This window comes from Hippoglossus stenolepis, chromosome 7 (genome assembly GCF_022539355.2).
Source record: "Hippoglossus stenolepis isolate QCI-W04-F060 chromosome 7, HSTE1.2, whole genome shotgun sequence".
In the NCBI taxonomy this organism is placed as follows: Eukaryota; Metazoa; Chordata; class Actinopteri; order Pleuronectiformes; family Pleuronectidae; genus Hippoglossus; species Hippoglossus stenolepis.
In genome coordinates this window covers 17,574,354-17,595,269 of record NC_061489.1, presented here as the reverse complement: position 1 = coordinate 17,595,269, position 20,916 = coordinate 17,574,354, and the positions used below count along the sequence as shown (strand labels likewise).

The 20,916-nt window shown below is 44.2% G+C and overlaps 1 protein-coding gene across 13 annotated transcripts in view; it reads right to left on the bottom strand.

Annotated features, from left to right (window-relative positions):
• LOC118111971 (collagen alpha-1(XXIII) chain) overlaps positions 1-20,916 on the bottom strand; it is a 123,824-nt gene that overhangs the window by 20,387 nt on the left and 82,521 nt on the right. For 10 of the 13 annotated variants that reach the window (XM_035160855.2, XM_035160856.2, XM_035160859.2 and 7 more), the window contains 7 exons: positions 14,401-14,445; positions 11,045-11,052; positions 9,827-9,853; positions 3,885-3,911; positions 3,771-3,797; positions 1,354-1,380; positions 400-426 (listed from right to left, as the gene is read on the bottom strand). In XM_035160855.2, the coding sequence (XP_035016746.1) occupies positions 400-426; positions 1,354-1,380; positions 3,771-3,797; positions 3,885-3,911; positions 9,827-9,853; positions 11,045-11,052; positions 14,401-14,445 (188 nt within the window). The remainder of the gene's footprint in view (positions 1-399; positions 427-1,353; positions 1,381-3,770; positions 3,798-3,884; positions 3,912-9,826; positions 9,854-11,044; positions 11,053-14,400; positions 14,446-20,916) is intronic. The other 3 variants (XM_035160857.2, XM_035160866.2, XM_035160868.2) reach the window with 1 other exon arrangement.

The following is a 20,916-nucleotide window of genomic DNA, read 5'->3' as shown; positions in this document are numbered from 1 at the left end:
AGAAATCTCTGTCTGTCTTCCTGTGTGTCTGTCTGTTTGGGGTCCTGTGGACTGAGTCCTGCAGCAGGAAACAAAGCTGCATCCAGCCCCTTCAAAACAGGCAGGTTTAGAACAGGCACTAGTGTTTTTTAAAGGAAACACACTAGTAGCTGCACTATTATTTTTCATATTAAGAAAACGACAAACCAAGAGGAAGGGGATAAAACTGGAGGGAAAGCTGGAATCAAAGTTCATTTTCAAGTTGTCATGCTTTGCTGGGGGAACAACACAACATTAAAAGGAAACGTCTCTTCATCCACGTCGGCTGTAGAGAAAAAAACTACCTTCTAAAATGAACATGCAACAATCAAAACAATCTCATTTATCTTTCTCAGGCAAAGACAGAAAAACAAGACTTACCCGTGGCCCCATGTCTCCCTGGTCACCCTGGGAGAAAAACAGGAAAGTAACAATTGTCAGCAGTTATTAGCACTGTATATGCACGCAGGACCAGTCATGCAAGAGAAGACTGTAAATGTAGAAGTTACATGTCAGATAGGCTTAAAAACTAATTCTTCTTCTGTAGAGGAAGGAGCAATTTAAAAGGTCATCCGTGCCCATACCAGCTCAGGATGTTGACATTTTCTGTGTAAATCATTTGATAGGCCTCAATTGGAATCATCTGACGGGATGCGATCGGTTAAGTGAGAGTGGGAGCGCGCGTGCTGGGGACCGATGCTGCTCTGATGAGGATTTGGAGCTCGTGTTCTCATCGTGGCACCATAGCATGATTACACGAAGAGGGCCAATTTTCCGAAACCTCAGCATCGTCCGTCATTTGCAATCCCCGCTCATCAGCCGGAGTCCCGCTCTGACAGATACCATTCGCTGCGGTTGTGTTGTTGTTGTGGTCGCGCTTATCGGGACAAGTTTCGCTCGAGTGCAACAATGCACACTTACGCACGCAGACACATTAAGTTACTTATCAGTGTGTGCACTCCTCTCCAAGCTCCTGCAGCTCCTTCGATTCACTCACATCTTTTGGCTGGACGGAGGTTCACAGAGCGGGAAAACATCTGGCTATCATCGAGCCCCGCGGAAAGGCCCGTTAACCTGTTTAGTGCCTTGACGTGAGAATGTGCGGAGACATATGAGCTCCTACATAACTACATGTAATCTATGGCTGGTTTGACGGGGGGGGGGCGCGGTGAAAACGGTGAACGTGGGAGGGCGATGGCGAGAACACCTGTGAGGTTCTGCGTGTGTATTGTGCGTGCTTGTATTTGTGTCTGTCTGGATCCTTCTGTGAGAGCACACACCCACACCCACACACCCACACACCCACACACACACAACTGTCTTCCATGAACATACCTTATCTCCCTTGGGGCCGGCTAGTCCCTGTGGGAGGGGGGAGAAAATCAAACGCAGTTGGTCAAGATATATCTGTTATCACATGAGCAACATACACCACAGGGCAATACATCTTCAGCTGGCCTCGAGCGGGGGGCATTCAAACAGTGAGGAAAGGCAGTAATACCACTCAATGCAGCCGTGCCATAGACTGCTCAATCAGAAGTCACTTTGGTCTGAGCATGTTTCACAATAAGAGCACATGGCTGGAGCTGAAACTACTTATTCAGATTTCACTTTTAGAGATAAAAACTATTTTTCTGAGAGTTCAAACTGAAAGGGCCAAATGTTCCTTTGTTTGTCCTCCAGTTTCTCTCTGAGGAGAACTCTGAAGAGTGGAATGCTGGAAACACTAACTAAAAACATGGGGTCTCAAAACGTCTGATAACGTCTTCTGGACACCAGGCCCGCAGATGAGCTTCCTCCTGCCAGTCTGGCTGAGCTGTGCCCTCGTCCGTCTCTGTGTCAGCCCGTCTCAGCCCGTCCACTGCTGACAAGTGGAGAAATGACGCCAAATGTGGCGGCACCACAAACCGCAGTCTGACTACGGGCCTCTGAGACTGAGAGGCAGAGAGAGAAGACGATGTGAAAACCTGCCACTATGTCCTCAGCCACAGATCCTTTAAAAGTGACAAGTGGTCAGATCTCACGTCTTACAGCCCATAGTCTCCCTTTATATTAAACTTCTTCACGTCTCTATTCTCTAAACGGTTTGTTTTTTCACCGCAGTTCACACACTCGTCCCCTTTCCCTGATTTTAATCAATTCCTGCCTCTACATATGACCCTGAATCTGCCTTGAAGCCTCTAATTCGTTCCCCCTTTCCTCTCGTCTCTGCTCTTCTGTGTGAAGCAGACGTTTCTCTGCAGCGGAGATCTAACACTACCAGGAGAACAATGCTGAAGAGCAGTGGAGAGGATGGGCAGTTTGATAATGTGACTGGTCACTTGATATATTGGTGTAATGCAGAAATTAGTGAAAAGCCGGAGGAACTCATATAATACATACAGTTATGTTTATTGTATATAAATCAGAGTCTGAAATAAGAGGATTTTTCAAGCCATAAAGCTGCTCAAAGTAGAGAAGGAAACTAAATGTTGTGGTATTTTTATTTAACCTCTGCCAGGGACGTTATGTTTCCGCCCCTGTTTGTTTGTTCGGGTTGTTTGTTTGTTTGAGAGGGATAAGGGCGAGGAAAAAAATATTTCATTTTGGCCCAGATCCAGACAAAGGGGCGGATCCAGGAATTTTTGATTGGTATTTCTAAAATATGGAATTAATATCATAATTATATAATAAAGTTCGGAACATGTTGCAGTAGGTATAATGTAATTTGAAAATTCCAATCGCTACAAAATGATAGACTGTTCACCCTGAAAGTTAATTATTGACCATGGAAACAGTGCAAACAAAAGAAAGCTGAATAATCTCCATGACTTTTCTAGCTATTTTAATCCACTAAAGAAGGTCAAGATGCTCATGAAGTTTTGTTTTTGTTCTTTTTTATTTTAATCAAAAACATGTATAACCTAGTGCTTCTCTTATTTTCTTAGTTTATTGTTAACTTGTGTTTAAACTGAAGTTTCTCTTCAGTGTTCTCACTCTCTGTCATCTACCAACAAATCAGTCTGACTGTTTTTTCCACTTTTCCTCTTGTTATCGTCTCCCTCGCCGTGAGCACTCGACTGTCGTCCTCAGGTCTGTAACACGCCTGCTGTGGTTTTTACTGTGGACACTTGGTGATGGGGAGAATCCTCTTAAAGGAGCGACCCAGCTTGAGTTCTCCTTTAGCAGGAAACAGCAGCCTAATGGTGTTTGGAGAGGAGCTATTCAAACAGCTCTCATTATGCTGTGAGACGTTTACATTTCAGCAGATGACGAGTCGCCCGCTCATCGGGCTGGAGGAGGGGGTGAAGGTTACTTTAATGACTTTTTAAAGAGCCTCTGCTGAGGGTTATAATCTCTTTTCTCACTGGTGTGTAACCCATTCGCTCTACTCTCTGCTCTCCACCCTACACCTGGGTGTGTCTGGGCGGGGTTTCGGGAGGAAACTTGATGGATGGGACTCCGAGGTGAAGAGCGAAAGGGAATTTCAGCCCTCGACTCAGCTGAACCGTGACTCCCCCGTGGCCTTGAGCCCTGGAATGAGTTAAGAGGTGGAACAAGAAACAAGATGGCTTCCACGGACGCTTCACTCACTTGAGATGTTCCCGTCGGAGCAGTAAAAATAATTGACAAGATATAGCAAACTTTCACCTGTCTTAAAGGCCAAATACGCCCCCTCAATTCACAGTAAGACAATCTCTGAGCAGGATTTGCTCCAGCGTTGCTAGAAAACCAAAAACAAGACAGCGGGTGTGTGAGGTGTGACACGGTACCTGGCTTCCTTTAGGACCCGGTAAACCCTGAGGGGAGGAAAAAAACAGAATTAAAAATGAATTCAAGTAAAGCACGTTTTTCAGACGCGTGCAAAGGAATATGGGAATACTCACTGGTTTGCCATCCATGCCAAGTGGACCCTGTCGAAAGGCGGAGAAAGCGAAATTATAAAAAAGAGCAACGCACAAAGTTTTATGAGTAATATCAACACAGAATTATTAAAGGAAGAGCTTTAGTTTTTGCATATTATTGCCAAGAAATAGATGAGGAGACTAACTCTCATCTGACTCGCAGCAAGAAAGTCACCGTGTTTCCAACAACTGACGTCTACGGTCGTGAATAAATAAAATGATTAAAACACTGAAACTTGACTGGTTTTAATAATTTCCTTCCAAAATGTCACAAAGCAGCTGTTATTTATTAGTAATTCACGATGTCTTGAGTCTGGATTCTGTTTCTCTCGGGGGACAATGTTAAACGATCTTAGGTCAAGTAGATTTTGAAAAACAAATCTATGAAGAGGAGGCAGTAAAAAAGTCTGTTAAGAGAGAAGAAGCAGCTGAGACGATTAAAGTTGAAGATGAAAAGTAGAAAAAGGGAAGAAAGTCCGTCCTGCCTCATTAAACTGTTATAATACTCAGACGTTTCCAGGTGGGTGTCTTTGTAATTATTTGGAGATTTAGTGTGTGGTGTCTATCTGTCTTTCTTGATGAGCTGTGGGCAGATTTGCTCCAGCTGTATTAATCTGACACACGATCTTTGTGGTGGTGACATTATCCAACCAGCAGTTAATTATCTCCCTTATCCGACCTCGCCCGAGTGCTGAAAACAGCAGTTTAAGTTGTCCGCTGTGTTTACCTCAATGAAAACAGCCGCGTGGTCATTGAACTTCCTGTGCAGAGCGATGCTCAGTTCAAAGGCCCAGAACTTTAGATGTTGACTTCAACGTTAAGGAGCCGTTCAAAATAAAACCTTCCAAAAACACTTCATTGTGATGTATGTGGTAGAGGCCGATGTTGACTTCCTCCTTAACGGCCGTGCTCCACGTTAAGCTAACAGTTTTCACAGGGTCCCCTGAGTTGTGGGCCCTTCACAGTCCTGGTGGCTCCTCGGACTGGAAACCATCACTCTCGGGCGTCATCTCTGGTCTTGCTTAGCTTACACAACGTGGGCTCTTCTCTTCATCTACCAGCTTTACCAGGCCCATGGGTAATATCTGGCCCAAAGTCCTGTTGTGAAAACCTACCACGGTGTCATCGCTGCCCTCCTTGATGGATGGACGGTAGGCGCATGAGGATGAAAGGAAGAAGAGGAAGAGGGGAGGGAGTGATATGTGGCGCTGCTTTCATTAAGTGCTCATGTGATCTTTACTGCGGCTCTTCAGTCCCATAACGGGCCGGCATGGCTATAAACTCTCATCACAAATGTAAGTGGCCAGTCTCTATAAACGAGTTTTGTAAAAAGAAATACAGAGAAAAGCCTCGGAGGCTCCTGATGTCTTCTTGATTCAGGGCCCCTTGTGAAACCAGCAGTAGGTGGCAGAGACTGGAGTGGAACAAATGACTGGGACCAATCGGACGGCAATAATTTCACCACGACTGTCTGAGGTTGAGAGAAGTGTAAAGAGTAACGGCGTAATGCTCTGTCTTTCTTTCACTGGATGCTGGACATAGACGAGACAGGCCGCCCTTCATCGCTCTATTAAAACACAGCAGGCTGTGTCGATCCTGTCATGCATGCAAGGGTTTGAATAAGCCTGCGGACGTCCCTGTGAGTTTTCTCTGCCATGTCTCTGGATGTATGCAATGGTAAACTCTGCGGTGTGTGTGTGTGTGTGTGTGTGTGTGTGTGTATGTGTGTGTATGTGTGATATCTCTGCATCTGGGAGCGTTTATCAGAGCTCGGCTCCTTCAAGACTCGTCGGGATGAGTAGGCGAGGTGTACATGGTGAGGTCATCGACTGCTGCAGAGTCTGAAGTGGAGTAAAAAAGACTGATTTATGGCTGCTAACAAGCCACGCAGTTGCCTGTGATCTGAAGGTACCACTGCTGTGTGTGTGTGTGTGTGTGTGTGTGTGTGTGTGTGTGTGTGTGTGTGTGTGTGTGTGTGTGTCTTGCTTTGAGAAGATGTGTATGTCTGTCAGTGAGAGCAGGTTTATTCTCACCAATAAAACCATAAATCACGTATTTGGCAGCTGACAGTTTGCATGAAGCAGTATATGGTAAATAACTTCTATGACCTGACTTACCTACTGCTATCCAATAGGGAATAAAATAGGCTATATAGCTGGAGCAATACATCAACAATATGGCCATCCACAAAGCAGAGATCCCAGGAGAACGTTTGATGGAACCCCAGGGCCAAATGGGTCAGTAGGGTTTATATGAATAAAGGTTTATATGAATAAAATATGGATTTTATGTGTGGGCTTTTATAGTCTGTGCTTTTCTGTCTGTATAGCTAAATTTCTAAACTGAACCTTTTCTGTTCCTCAAACCAACAGCTCAGGAGAAAACAGAAATGACCGAGAAAATCTCCTCATCTCGTATCAGAAATGGATCGAGCAGGAGAAAACCATTTGGGGGAGATTTATGTTAAGAAAAAGTGAGTAAATAGCCCTGAGATAACCATGAAAACCACCAAGTGAATGTGAGGGAAAACAAAATAATGTCTTTTTTATGTGTGTGTGGTTTATGTGTGTATTTACTCTTCACCGCCATCTTGTCCCTCAGCAGATAAAAACAACAACAAAAAGACTTGAATCAGCAGTCCCATGGCTTTTAAGCACATTTTCTGGAAAATAGCTTGGCCTGCAGGAGGGCATGCGTCTGTGTTTATGTATGTGCCTGCTGACACTTGCACATGTGTGTGTGTGCGTGTGTGTGTGTGTTAATCTCAATGAAAAAAGGGCGAGGGTCTTAATTGTACTCCCTATGGTGCTAACAGGTAATTATCCTGTTGGGTGTATTTGTTGAGGATGCAAAGTGTCTGCACATCAGTACAGACGTCTCAGCTAGACGCACACCTGGTAATGTGTCTCACACATTAGGCTGAATTAGCGTAATTAGGGCGATGTCAAAATAGAGGACTCTTTCCGCTTTCTATTTTCTTGCATCCTCTAAAATCATCGTTTCCTCTCTTGCACTGATCCATCAACGCTCATTTGAAATATGTTTCAGTTTCCTCCTCCTCTCTATTTATTTTCATGTTGCCACAGGGACCAAACTCTTCTCCATGTCAGGACTACAGGAGCACAACTTGTGATACATAAGACTTTCTGTTCGGAAAAAAAAAAATGGCTGCATCCAGAACCAAAGAGCAGAATAAAGCATACCAGACTTTGGGACAGAAAATTACTGACATGTTGTTGGGTGACTGTCTGGCTTTAATCTGCACTCAGCAGCCTGGAAGGCTGAACAATGGAGGGCTTGGCCTGTTTCTGCTGAGCGAGGTCCGCTGTCTGTCACAGACTGGCACTCTCGTGTAAACAGACCAGTGGCTGGGCAAGCCGGTGATCACACAAACGAATGAGGACCAACTGGTGTGTGTGGGAGTGTGTTTACCCCTCGGCACTGCTCTGTCAGTGTGTCTGACTCTGATTGTTTGACAGCGGGAAGGCTCTTTTCTGAAACTGAAACCCCTCGCCTGTGATTTATGAGAGGAAGAAGTGACAGGGTTACACAAGGAGAGAAAACACACATCAGCACACACACACACATACACCATTCATTAGCACTTTTTAGCATATTACTGATGTTTCTGTGGTTGCTGCATCTATTACTCTGATGAACTTAGTGTCTGCAATACATGTGTGCCACACACACGCACGTGCTCGCACGCACAAAATCATTCTTGTACTTCTATCTTAGTGAGGACACTCATTACAATACTGCATTCCCTCGCCTTGACTATAAACATCATAACTAAATGCCAAACACTAATCATGACCCAATTCTAATCCCAAAAGCAAATCTTAACCTTCAACCATGAAAAATTGTGGAGCGGCCAAAATGTTTGGTTTGTGCTCAGAAATTGTGTTTTATCTCATTAGGACCAGGCTTTGGTCCCCATGAGGTCTACTGGTCCTGAATAGATCAGTGTTTATGCTGGAAAAGGCCCTACAGAGGTTACCTAGCGCACACACACCCACATGCACGCACACACACACACGGCTTATATGACAATTGCTATTTGTTGAGCTGTGTGTTAATGAGTTACAGAATCCAGTTACAGAATTAAAACTTGAGCCTGTTGAGGGTTAAAGGTCTGACATCTATTTAAATCACAGACACATAATAAGGGTGAGAGAGGGCAGGAAATCTTTCTGTTTGTTTAAAGAAAGAAATGTTGTTGGCACGAGTCAGTGGCACAACACGGCCTTTACCGCAGGGCTCTCCGGAAACTGACTCGACTCGTTTGTGTTGACGTGCACATGCCCAGTTCTCCATGTGAGAGATGTTATTGGTGCAAAAACCTATCACACACAATCCACAGTCCTGGCCTTTGTTACGGAGATGCACATGCACCATGGATGGTTGGAAGGAGTTCACACACATTTGCGCATGTGGACACAGAAACACAAGCGCTGCTGAGAACGACCCTTCTTTTCAGCTTCAATGCTGCTACACTTGATCACCTTGTTTGCTGCTAAATGAACCATTGTGCCTGTCTGTGTGAATTGACACTGTGATTAATCTGCTGTTGTTTCTCTGTAACTTCATACATGCAGCTCTCCGAGTCGACGTACCCATACGTACGCATTATAACAGGACGCTGCCTGCCACACTGAACACTTATACAAACCAGAGCTGCTCCAGTTGCAATATTGTCTCTGCTCTGCACTTCTTGAGCTCTAAAGACTGATTTCATTGGAACTGGACGAGGAAGGATTATCTAGATTAGGTTGTTCGAAGACGTAGAATTATATAACTTTACTAAACAGATGTTTCTAGCAGTTTAACGCAACAGCATTAAAATGGGCCAAGAATTAATGCAGTGACAAAAAAACTGGCAAACAAACACAAATATAGAGACACTTATGTGTGTGTGTGTGTGTGTGTGTGAGTGTGTGTGCGCACGCTCCACCTGTGTGTAATTAGCAGCAGGCATTTCCCGTCAGGAGGGCTGTGCAGTGCCAGGCAGACTGGGAATCTGACTGGGAATGAGAGCCCCATGGGGATTCCACTTCCCCCCCGAAAAAGTCACAACGAGACAACGCACGTATGGACACAACACCGGCCGACTATATCAGGCTGCCGTGGCAACCAGACAGCAGGATCGCGGTGAGGCTAGACAGAGGGTCTCGCAGACCCTGCACACGCTAATGCTGCATGCGGTGTGTGCGCCACTATTCGTTTGTGACACGTCCAGCTGTTTGAACTCTTGAAGTGGATGAGGTTGTATCAGGTGATGAGAAAGCAAAAAATTTGCAGCAGAGCCATGAGTCAGAAATCGAACTGGCCACTAGAGGCCGCTGTATCTCTGGATAACACGGCTGCTACTGGAAGTCAGTGATCTGCTTTGCACTCAGTAGTTGAATGTGCATATTTACCTCAAACTATGATTTGTGTGTTGTGGACGTATGTTCCACATGTTCATGGTTTAAACCTTTGTGGTTTATGCTCGCTGATTATATCTTGACAGGGTTGCACCTGAATGTTTATTGCTTTTCATGTTTTCTAGTTTTTAAGTGCACCATATGTTTCATTTCACCGTTTTCTGCCTCGCGTCAGTGCGTTGTCATATTTCAAACTACCGACGGGAAATATAAACCTTTAATCTCATATTACCACTCTGGAGAATCTATATGTCAGTAATGGGGCAGGATGCATCAGTGACCAAGAACAAGAGTTGGAGAGGCAAGATAACAGGCAGTGATTAGAGTAAAGGTAATTTCTTTTAGAAGAGTAGAGAAGAAGCAAACGCAGACAAAGGCCTGATGAAGCTGTCGGAGAAAAGTCGGAATAAACAAGAGGAAAAAAAACAACTAAAGTGAGAATAGGACCATGATTGGGTGAAGTGAAGAGTGACAGGATAAATAACAAATCAAATTTACCGGGTATCCATCCCGTCCAGCCTTGCCCTGGTGAGGTTAGAGATTAAAGCAGGAAGCATTGGCACAAGGTTAGAACAGAAACCAACAGATGCACACAAACGCTGCATTTACAACAGGTCGCCAGGTCATCATGTGACCTCACACACTTTATTCTAATAGGAAACGAAAAGGATGTTACAGTATCATGGTTTCCCTTTTACCAAAGCTGTAATTTTAAAGTTAAATATTATTTTGAACCATTATTAATTAAAAAAATGAGCATTATCTGAATGTTGTGCTTCCAAATTTCATTTTACATTGTTCTTGGATTGTTTCTGACAGCTTCTATAGCCACAACACATTGTGCTGCTAGGCTGTTATTTTGTGGAGCAGCAGGTGACTTATTACCATTACCACACGTTGCCATCTATACTTTATGGGCTGCAGGATTTTTCAGGAAAAATAAATTATACATAATTTCATGCATATTTAGTGTAAAACTGCTGCACTGACACTTTCCTGCACTAAAAAAATTCCCTGGATTTTAAAAATGTCAGCCGGACATGCTGTTCCTTTTCTGATGTTTCCGGAAAAGCGTTCCGGTGTGTTTCATTTCCGCCTCAGTGTATCTGATCTGAGCCATGTGTGGCCAAATATTTCTAAGAATCAAACATACGATCAGATATCACTCTTCCCAGGCAGGTCACAACAATTCACATTTACATAAATTAATGTAAACTTACAAACCTAAAGGCCACAACTGCTTCCACAAAATGTCTGTATTTGTATGTGTGTCAGCAGAAGTTATAGTCCCACAGAGGAGAATAACTTGCTGCTAATACTTTACCTCCCTGACCATCACCGTGAAACACACACAAACACACACACTTCCCCTAGGTGGTCCATTTATTGCCGTGCTCTCTGGATGCACATGTGTGTGTGAGTCTGTGACATTTGGTGTGTCTGTGTTTTACTGCTGTGGGAGAAAAGATCACTTTTGGCTTGAACAGTAGTTTGTCGATCTGTCCAGCGCACCGCAGGGGATGATATACAGTGTGTGTGTGTGTGTGTGTGTGTGTGTGTGTGTGTGTGTGTGTGTGTGTGTGTGTGTGTGTGTGTGTGTGTCACGTGCGCTTGTGTGCATGCTTCATGTCGAAGGTAAAGTGACAGTAACTGTTCTGTGTCCACTAATGGCCGGTTAATGGTGATACTACCTGGATGAGATGAATTTGTACTTACTGGAGCTCCTGCAACAGAGAAGAAGAGAAACATTAGAGAATAAATTCTGTGCATTTCTACTGACACATGATACAAAGCATTTCCCAGTTCTGGTAACCTCTGGTTTGTACAGCAATCAATTCCTCGGAACAGTGGTATGCAATAAAAAAAAAAGCCCTGCACATGCGATGCGGTTTGTTAGATGATGACCGTAATTAACCACCTAAATATGGTACAGAACAAGCTCATTAGAGCCGCTGCCAGTGGAGTTCGTGGTGAACATGTTATGATAAACAGACTTCTGGATAACGGGGTCATGTTCTGCATTAGGATGTAAAGTCACGTCAAGACTTTGTCTCCTATGAGAAGGTATGGGTGTATCAGATGGAGGGCAGACAGGGAGGGAGAAGGTCGGGTGTGCTGGCAAACCGTGTGCCCCCCTTTTCTCCGAGGTAGTCTTTCAAATCTGATTGAAATCCTCTGATGTTGAGCCTCAGCAGCAAAAAGTACATTCTGCTTCTCATTCTTTCCCTAACCAAAAACAACAGCAATGATCAAAGGCTCCTCTCGTTCTCAGTGGTCGTGGTTTTAATGGAATATTCTTATTAAAAAAAACAAAAACAAAAAAAACATCCTCTTAAATATGCAGCGCTGAGGGCACTGATAAACCACCCAAACCTCTACAAAGTGAAGATTTTATTTGGCAATAAAATATCTTTTATGAGTAATTGGGTTATATCCCTCCAATCATGATGCTGATGTGACAATTACATATATGGCACGGTGCAGAGTGACGCCACCGCCACCGCCGCCGCCGCTCTGGTACAGCAGAGCTCATCAGCATGGTTGCAGCATCTACATAAACTAAGCGAGATTGGAAACAGACTCCCTTTAGGGGGAATGTGGGATATCTGTGGAGGTTTGTTATGATTCAAACACACAGAAAATCTTCCGAGCCTAAAAGTTCACCGTTTAATCCGAGGGAGAGGGCATTTTCGGGACAAGAGGGACGAAAAAAAACATGACGGTGCTCTGTGAGAAGAGGTGTGAGCAGAGGTGCTGGGGGGGGGGTTTTATGAGGCATGAAGACCCAGTCAATCAAGGTTTGCTGCGTCTAGACACTGAGACAAGAACCTCCTGGGCGAGACTGCAGGCAAACAAACGCAAACCGGCAGTGAGAGCAGCTACGAGCGTTGAACTTGAGACAGGTGTGTGTGTGTAGACAGAGGGAGAGATAGAAGTAAACAGAAAGAGGGGAGGAAAACAAGTAAAAGAGCAAACAGAAAAAAATACTGAGACAAGGCGACGTTCAGAGCCGATTTTAAGACGCTTAAATTCTTTGTCTGCCCCCTTTCCTGTTGTTCTGTTTCTGTTACTCATCTACACTCTTGTTGTTTTTTCCTGAAAGACAGAGAGAACGGGGAAAATCTCTTCTGGTCTAGTAAAAAGTTGTCCCAGAGTCGTCAGCTGGCGAGAGGATGGCGCAGCCGTCATCTACCCCCCCCCGTGCCATAACCCAGGCTGCAAACACAAAACTAACCACAAAGTAAGAGAACCTAAACAGAACTACATCACTCCAGAGCCTCCTGAGTGTCTGATCTCCGCTGAAACCTAAACAAGCAGCTTGCCATTTTATGAGAGTTCCCCCTGCTAAACACCACCAGCAGGAAAAACACTGCTGTGTAGTTGCGCAATGATCACCTGATGGAGGGACTTAATCTTTGTTGTGCAAGAGGTAGAGGATGTGGGCATTTACAGGAATAGTTCGTCCAGACTCAATTCTTTTCTTATCGTCAGTGAATACTAAATAAAAAACTAAATTATCCAGCAGCGTTGTCCAAAAACTTTTAAAAACAGCAGCGAGCCGCAACGTTGCAATGAGGCAATCCCACAAACGCTGTCACTCGGCTGTAAATAGTCCCTGACGAACCCGACGCTGACCCCAGGTTGAGCAACGTTTGCTAAAAACGACAGTTCCCACTCGGTTTAATTACTGAGTCCTTCTGACAATAGAACTATATATTTGTGACCTGTGTTTAGAGATTCACATGTTCCACAGGAACCAATGGGCCTGGGAGTGAGCGCTGCAAACAATCCGGGAAGTCAGAAAGTTTCAAGTGGCTAAAGGACTGTTGGTTTTCTTTTCATATAATTTGTCGACAATAAAGCTGCTTCGGACAAACGATTAACTCGGGACATTTTCCGGGAATTTTCCTTCCAGCCCCCTATAGTGAAATGTCTCATTTGTTTATACAGCAGGAAAATTGCTGTGTGAATGTATTAATGACGTTTTTGACAAACAACGTAAAACAGAAGAAAACAAAAAGAACACATATATCTCAGGAAAAGGAGGAAAAAGAGGAGCCGTGCACGTAGAAGACACAGACGAGGATGTCAACAAGATTCGAGAGATTTTGACGATAGCGGACAACACTGGTGTCCAGAGCCGATATTCCAGAGTACATGTCTGAAAATGGATTAGGACTAATATTAAATAACAAACTGTATTCAGAAAATGAATGGGATTTTTACGTGTGGAACCACGCTGGTCAGCTCTGTTATCGGGGCGGCCCAGATGATTCTGTGTGGGCAGTTTGTTAAAGAATGGCTCTGTGACCCCCTCACACGACCAGATAGTCTGAGCTGAACCAACCAAGGTTCCAGACCAGACTCATCCTCTGATTCTTTGGGGCCCGAATCAGGATTTAATCAATTTAATTCCAACAGTGTGAGCCCAGCTTTACTTTTCACAGGAGCAGACTGCATCTAATTAAAGTTCCACAACAATGAATCACAGCCAGACTGGAAAGTTCATCCTCTGACACATATCCTGCAGAACAACGACACTCGTGAAGGTCTGGAGACCACACGATGAAAAGAAACTTGACGTGACTCACAGTTGAAGAACATTCACTCTTTCTGTCATGACAAGCTTTTGTGTTACAAGAATTATGTCCCTGCTCTGTTTTGGTTCCTTGATGAGTGTGTTGCGGTCTGGACGGAAAGACACAGCAACGCAACAGCGGCGATTAGTGATGTTGGCGAGGGAGAATATCATTAGGCTCGAACTATCGCAGCTGCTACTGCTCAGCGAGAACGACCGACATCTGGGCAAAGTTAGTGCAACCACATGGCCGGAGTGAGCGCTGTGTTGCCGCAAATGAGGAGGGACAGGGAGAAGGGCCAACTGCAGCCCATCATCTGCCAGCCCGACTCTCTCACGGTTCAGTGCTTTTACCAGCCCTCGATCCAACCCAGTCCAAAAGAGGGAGCACGTGAGGGAGAGAGAGAGAGAGAGATGAAGAGAGAGTGTGTCTTCCAGGAAAAAGAGAGAAAGGAGAAATAAACAAACAAAGCAGGTGGTGGTCGCCACTTACCAGTTTCCCCTCGTCTTCCCATTCTTCCACGCTTTCCTGGAGGCCCTGAGAAAACACACAGACAAAGCAATAAATCGCACAAATCAGCACTGCAGGGATGAGCGGAGAACCACTGGAAAAAGCCGGTGGTCGTGTGTTGCCTGGCAGCACGTCTGTGTGAGCTGGCACAGGACTGACATATCTATCCATGAGTGACGTGAGCACGGATTCAGAAGCTGAAGAAACAAAAATAAGAATATAAGATCCTGTCACCGTCTAAATGTACTGTATGATTTGATTTCAGACAGAACACGCTGGGCCTTGAGTCATGTCGTCTCCATTCAACCTCCAGAGTTGAAGCTGTTCACCTTTCCGGTGAAAAGCTGTTGATGGAGAAGTTTCGTAGAGTTGTGAAAAACAACAGGAGCGCTGTGCATGAACCAGGGGATGACTGCGGCCTGCAGTGAGAGGGCCGATCCAAACACTCAGACATAATGCTGCAAAAAGACCATGAGTCATTTCTATAAAGCCATTGGTTTACATTAGTGTCTCCCTCATTTAACGGAAGTACTGTTTAACAAGATGGTGCAACTGACTACACAAAAATACAGATTAACAAGACCAACATCAGCAATTTCAGCTTGGCTGGGGGGAAAAATGCAGATAGCTACTGTCTCTGTCTGGAGTATATAAGATTATGTGGCATTCGTTTGGCTACTTCACCTTATCCCCAATTATGGGTGTAAGAAATTCCGGTTCTCCGATATTCCTTCATATCTGTCGTACTTAACATAGGTCTGGAATTTTATCCATTATGGTTTTAAAAAAGTCTTGAATTTTAATTTGACAATTGCTGAAACCCTGTGAAGGATTTTTGTTTTATCTGCAAACAGCATGAAGCTACTAACATTTAGCTTTCAGGCTGCAGTTGTGATTTGCACCAGCCAAACTTGAGAAAACCTGCTTTTGTCAAATCAAAGACCCATTGTTTCGACAACTAATGAGTGGTTGGAATATACCAATATATCTCCCGCCACGACAGTGAAAACTGCATATTTTCCCATGAGTGGAAACTAAGCCTGACAGCTACAGCAGCGCTAACTAAACCTTCAGCTCCTCCATGGCCTCCAACACCTTACTCTTTCTTTCCATGTGCCCATCCTCCCACACGCCGTCCCGCTCCTGTAGCCAAATGGGAACCATACCGGGCACTGTTCTGATTCTAAGTGGTTGTGGCTGCAGACATGTTTTCCCTATTGTCATTATTGGAGTTATTGTAGGGGCCTAATCACTTCCTGACTGTGCCAGCCTTTTCAAAGAGAGCTCAAATCGAGCTGCTCCACCTCCTGCTCACAGCTACCTCTCCCACTTTCATCCAGCTCTGCCCTTCTTCGTGCAACAGCAATAACCCATTAATGCCTCTGGAATTGGAGGATAAAAGAAAAAGTATAAAAAGACGTTAATTGTTGCCATTGCTTTCGTTGAAGCTTGGCTGTATTTTTGCACGGTGTCACTGAACCAGAATTTCACCTGAGTCTATTATTGCTCTTATAATAGATTCAGTTTACCATTTTTTAGCTTCAATCGACTTTCTTGGCAAACAAAATAACCCATTTATCATGGAACAATGGAGGCCGTGTACAGCTGTGCACCGACTGACTCCTATTTAAATTTTATGTTTCTACAGTTTTAATCATTTAACACCTCTACACTTTCAAACCTCAGACACATATGCCAGCTAACACACACACACACACTATCCACAGCATTTATATTACTAGTCTCCATATTCTATAGTGATCTCTGCTTCCCTTGCTTGAGCCCTGACAGCCATAAACAGCATGGAGCTGTTCTTCTGGGGCCAAGGCCTCTGCTGCAAAGAGCGAGAGAGGGCCAGAGAATCAGAAAGTCAGGCTGGAAGGGGATGTAGATGGGGAGGAAAGGCTGGAAAGGGGGATAAAGAAATGTGTAAGGGAATGGAAGGATAGGGAGAAAAGTGGGCCCTGGCAGATACATGTAATGAGAGAGACAGACAGAAGATCTACTGCCGTTAAAATGACAGGAGAGTCCAGGAGGAACGATGGCAGAGGCTCACCGGGAGCCAGTAGGGATGAAGGGTTGGATGCATTGCTTCACAATCCCATAAAAACTGGACGTTTTGAAGTGCCTGCTCTAGTGCCTCAGTCGCCAAATGCAGCAGGCGTCGCACAGACTGAAACGTGGGCGTGCGATTGGTCCTGAGCGGCAGGGTCGCGGGAGGATGGAGGTGGGCGATGACAACCTGATGTAGGACAGGATTGACTGGAGGAAGTGATGAGAAAAACAGCTGCACAGGAGAGAGGAGTGCATGCAAGCGTGGAAGTGGTTCAGATTTCTATTTCAGGAGAGGGCAGGGGACACAAACCAGCTGAGATGCCGACTGACAAACAGGCACACAAACACATGACGTGACTGGAGGTGTCAGTCGTGACTTCCTGTGTCGCTGTGACATGCCAGGGTCAGAGAATGTCACACTGCATCTCCAAAATAGAAAAGTGTGTTTGTTACGTCTGGAGTGTTTAAATTCATATACCAGAGACTGTAAATAAAGATGGACGACATGACTGCTCCCCAAAAATGAGGCCAAAGTGTCTTGATCTCCCCCTGGTGGCTGGCTGCAATATTGGTTCAATAAATTCTGCCTCCTCCATGTTAGTGGATGGGAAATGGACCAAAATAAAAAGTGAAAGTACGTGTCAAAAAATGGCTTCTGTCATTCTAGGTAGTTGTTATCACACTGATGTACATGTGCTCATGTTTTTTGATAAGTTTGGTTTTAATTAGTTATTTGATGCTATCAAAACAAACTGACTCCTGATTGGCATCAGATGCGCAAGATGGTGGCGTTCGTAACCGCGATATTTAGGCTTCATTTCTGCATAGTGGGAGAAGGAGGAGACACGTCTTCAAGCTTTTGTTGAGGCAGATTTTCCTAGAAGAATTTCAGGAGCAGGACCATACCTCAACCACTCATCATTCCCCGTTTCCCTCCTAACCCTCTGCTTCTTCTTTCATTCTTGTTTACTGCACATTTGGGTCCATCATTCCCCTGGTGCTACGGCAGATTCCCAAGAATCCTTCTACCTCTCATACATCATTTCTATTTCTATTGTCGTCAATAAACTGTTAAACGCATCTTGGTGCTAGTGAATAACATTATATGGTGTGTACCAACACAGTAATGGATTTTATTATAATTCGACTCTTTCCCCTTCTTTCTTTCAAGATATCAAATGTTATCGTTGTCAAACGGTTACACAACTTAACAGACAAAACACGACATTCCCACCAGTGGTTGGTCAGTTTATACAATGTAAAGCAGATGGGAGGATGCCAAAGAAGCAGACCCAAGGGACTAAGGAAAGAAAAAAAAAAGTGCAGTAGAGTGCAGAGATGGGAGGACAAGTCGATGTCCTTCACTGTTATAGGTGTTGAAAATCCCCCCAAAGAAAGACAGATGGAGCTCCACAAACGTCAGGCAGGAAAGACGACTACATCCTGAGCATAGATCTCTCTGTGAGACACACAGAGAGACAGTGCTGTACACATGCAACCTCACTCAGCATCAGCTATCGTGATGCACACACACACGCTGAACTGCATTTGAACTGTGGATAACTGTGCTTACATGATCCCATGATGCACTCTGTCTGTACATGTGGGGCTAGAATGCATGCAGTCCAAAGTTTGATGAGAAGCCAGCTACCAGGCCAATCCTCCCAAGAGGACTGTGTGTATGTTTATGTGTGTGTGTGTGTAGAGAGAGAATGTCAAAACCTGACACTGAGAGAAACAAACACATGGATCGCAGCCCAGAACCAGCAGCCTTTGTTACAGTCTTGACATGGCACCCATACCGCATAACACACACACACACACACACACACACACATGAACAGAAAGATAAACACATACGCTTCTGCTGACAGGAGCAAATCAACCTGAGCAGAGTCCATTGATGCTTTTACTGGTTTTAAGGTTTCGTCCAACCCACAGTGACGTCACCCATTGCTGTTTTGAAACCTCAAATTTGGCATTTTGTCCAGCACCATCTTGGTTTTTTAAACCAGAGGTAACTGTATTTGGAGGAGCGAGTGGTTGAGCCTCACAAAGAGCTTACGGACACTGCACGCCCACCTACACCTGCGACCTGCACCCATTGGACAGTAGTAGCTGTCAATCACATGCTATCCATGCCCTAAATGATGCTCTATTGTTTATTATCATAAACTCTGTGTGATAATATTTACTGATGTTATAAATCAAGTGAGAAGTATAGGGTCATTTTCTCATAGACGTCTATAGAAACTGACTTCTTTTTGCAACCAGTGGAGTCGCCCTCTGCTGGTCATTTGAGAGAAAACATGTTTCAGGCACTTCCGCATTGGCTTCATTTACATGGGCCCAGAGTTTACATCCAATTTAAATACGCGTGTCGAAGGTTTCTTCTCAATACGTGCGCAACAGTGCAACACACACACACACACACACACACACACACACACACACACACACACACACACACACACACACACACACACACACACACACACACACACACACACACACACACACACACACACACACACACACACACACGGCTTGGGTTGATTTAGCTACTGTGACATTTCTCGCAAACAAAGTGCTTCCATGGAACAAAGCACCCCTCCACCCCCCCACCACTCTTTAAAAGGTCCCATTTTGTTTAACCCAACAACTGGGACCAATAAAGAGCTGAATGAAAATAGCCGAATGTGATACTCTATATGTACAACCACAGGTCTCGCATCCACCCATCCATCCATCTAACCCCCCCACTCTCCTCAACTGTTGCATACTCCTCATGCAAAAGTGGAAAATTCAATTTAACCTGAGAGGAAGAGAAAAGTGGGGCAGGGCCGTAGAGAGGAAGAGTGCAAGTGGCGAAGGTCAACTTCTTGATTCCTAGTTAGCTGGAGGCAAAGTGTCTCTACGACACGTCCTCTCATTTCTTTGGTTGTTCCTTATTTTAAAATGTAGATTTCCCTTTAGTCTCTATGATGTCTGTATATCACAGATGAAGAGACTAAGATTCTAAATCAATGCTCTTGAGACAAACTGCGTTTTATTTCGTATCTGTGGAGATGTTGACAAACCAAATTCGAGAAATTTGGACTCAAACGATTTATCGTAAACACACAGTGAATCATTTGTTTCAGATTAAAGAGTGAGCTGTTTCACTATATCTGAAGAACTTTTATCTGTATATCTAAGCCAACTGCTATCATTGAAACTGTTTACTGAATGTGAGGATTCCCGCGACAGCTGTGAAGCTTCTCTGTCTGAAACTTCCCTCCTTCCTAACCCGTCTCCTGGTCTGTCATCGTTTCCCAGTGCTTGTTCAACTTTCGTTTCAATGAGATGCAGGACACATGCTGTGGATGTAAACACCAACAGAAAGAGTAAAAAGTCAACGGATGTGATTCACATGCTGGTGATTCATTCTCCAGCTGCCGTGCATCCCTCCTGCCCTGGGTCAGACGGGGTTTAATGGCTCAGACTGGCTTTGTATCTTTTCAGGTTTTCTGCAGCACGTGCACACACATCATTGTATGTTACTTTTTGTCACTTTGTGCTCCACACTCAACCATAATATGTTAAATATACTAATTATGAAAATCTTTTTCATCTTGCATCCACAACTTAGCCGTGCACATACCTCCATCAAGGCCCAACAGTCCACTTTAATTCAATCAAGCTGCAACAATTTGCACCCACTCACATATTTCAGTTCCCTAAATTTGTCAGATCAAGATCAATGAATTATTCCCAAGGAAATCAGTGAAGATGTAAAAAAATAAACCCTCTCCACAAAATAGTTTTAGTGTGATGCTGCTTACAAACGAACAAACAAACACGGACACATAATGTCCTTGGTGGAAGTATTTATGATGTCCGATAATTGATGAAAAACGCAAGTTCTTCCCTGACCCGACTGTTTACTTCCACCACAAGTTTCACGATGATCGGCCAGTAGTTTTGCGAAAGTCATAAACAAACAACCCCACCACCAATACGTAACCTCCTTGGTGGAGGCAATGATCTGCTTCCACATAAACACATTATCACCTTTGAGAGTTGTGCACGTTCAACTATTTCAGTATTGGATAATAATGTTTACTCAACTTCACCTCATCTGGATATTATGGGGTATAGCGGTGCAGAGAGAGAGTAGAAAGGGCACTAAGAGACCTCTCTGGCCACTTTATCACCATATGGCAAACAAATTGAGACCACACAGATGCATGATTTTTTTCCCATAGAGATCACGCAATTATTTCTTATACTTATTTTTTGTAATCCTTCTAATAGACAAACAGCAATAAAACATAACCAGTGATGAGATGCTGACAAAAGTTTTTGTTGCCTCAGCCAAGGGGATTTTTGTCCAAAGTTTTTATTGCCAATATGTCTGTTTGTTTGTTTTTGAATCAATATTACACAAAAACTACCCACATG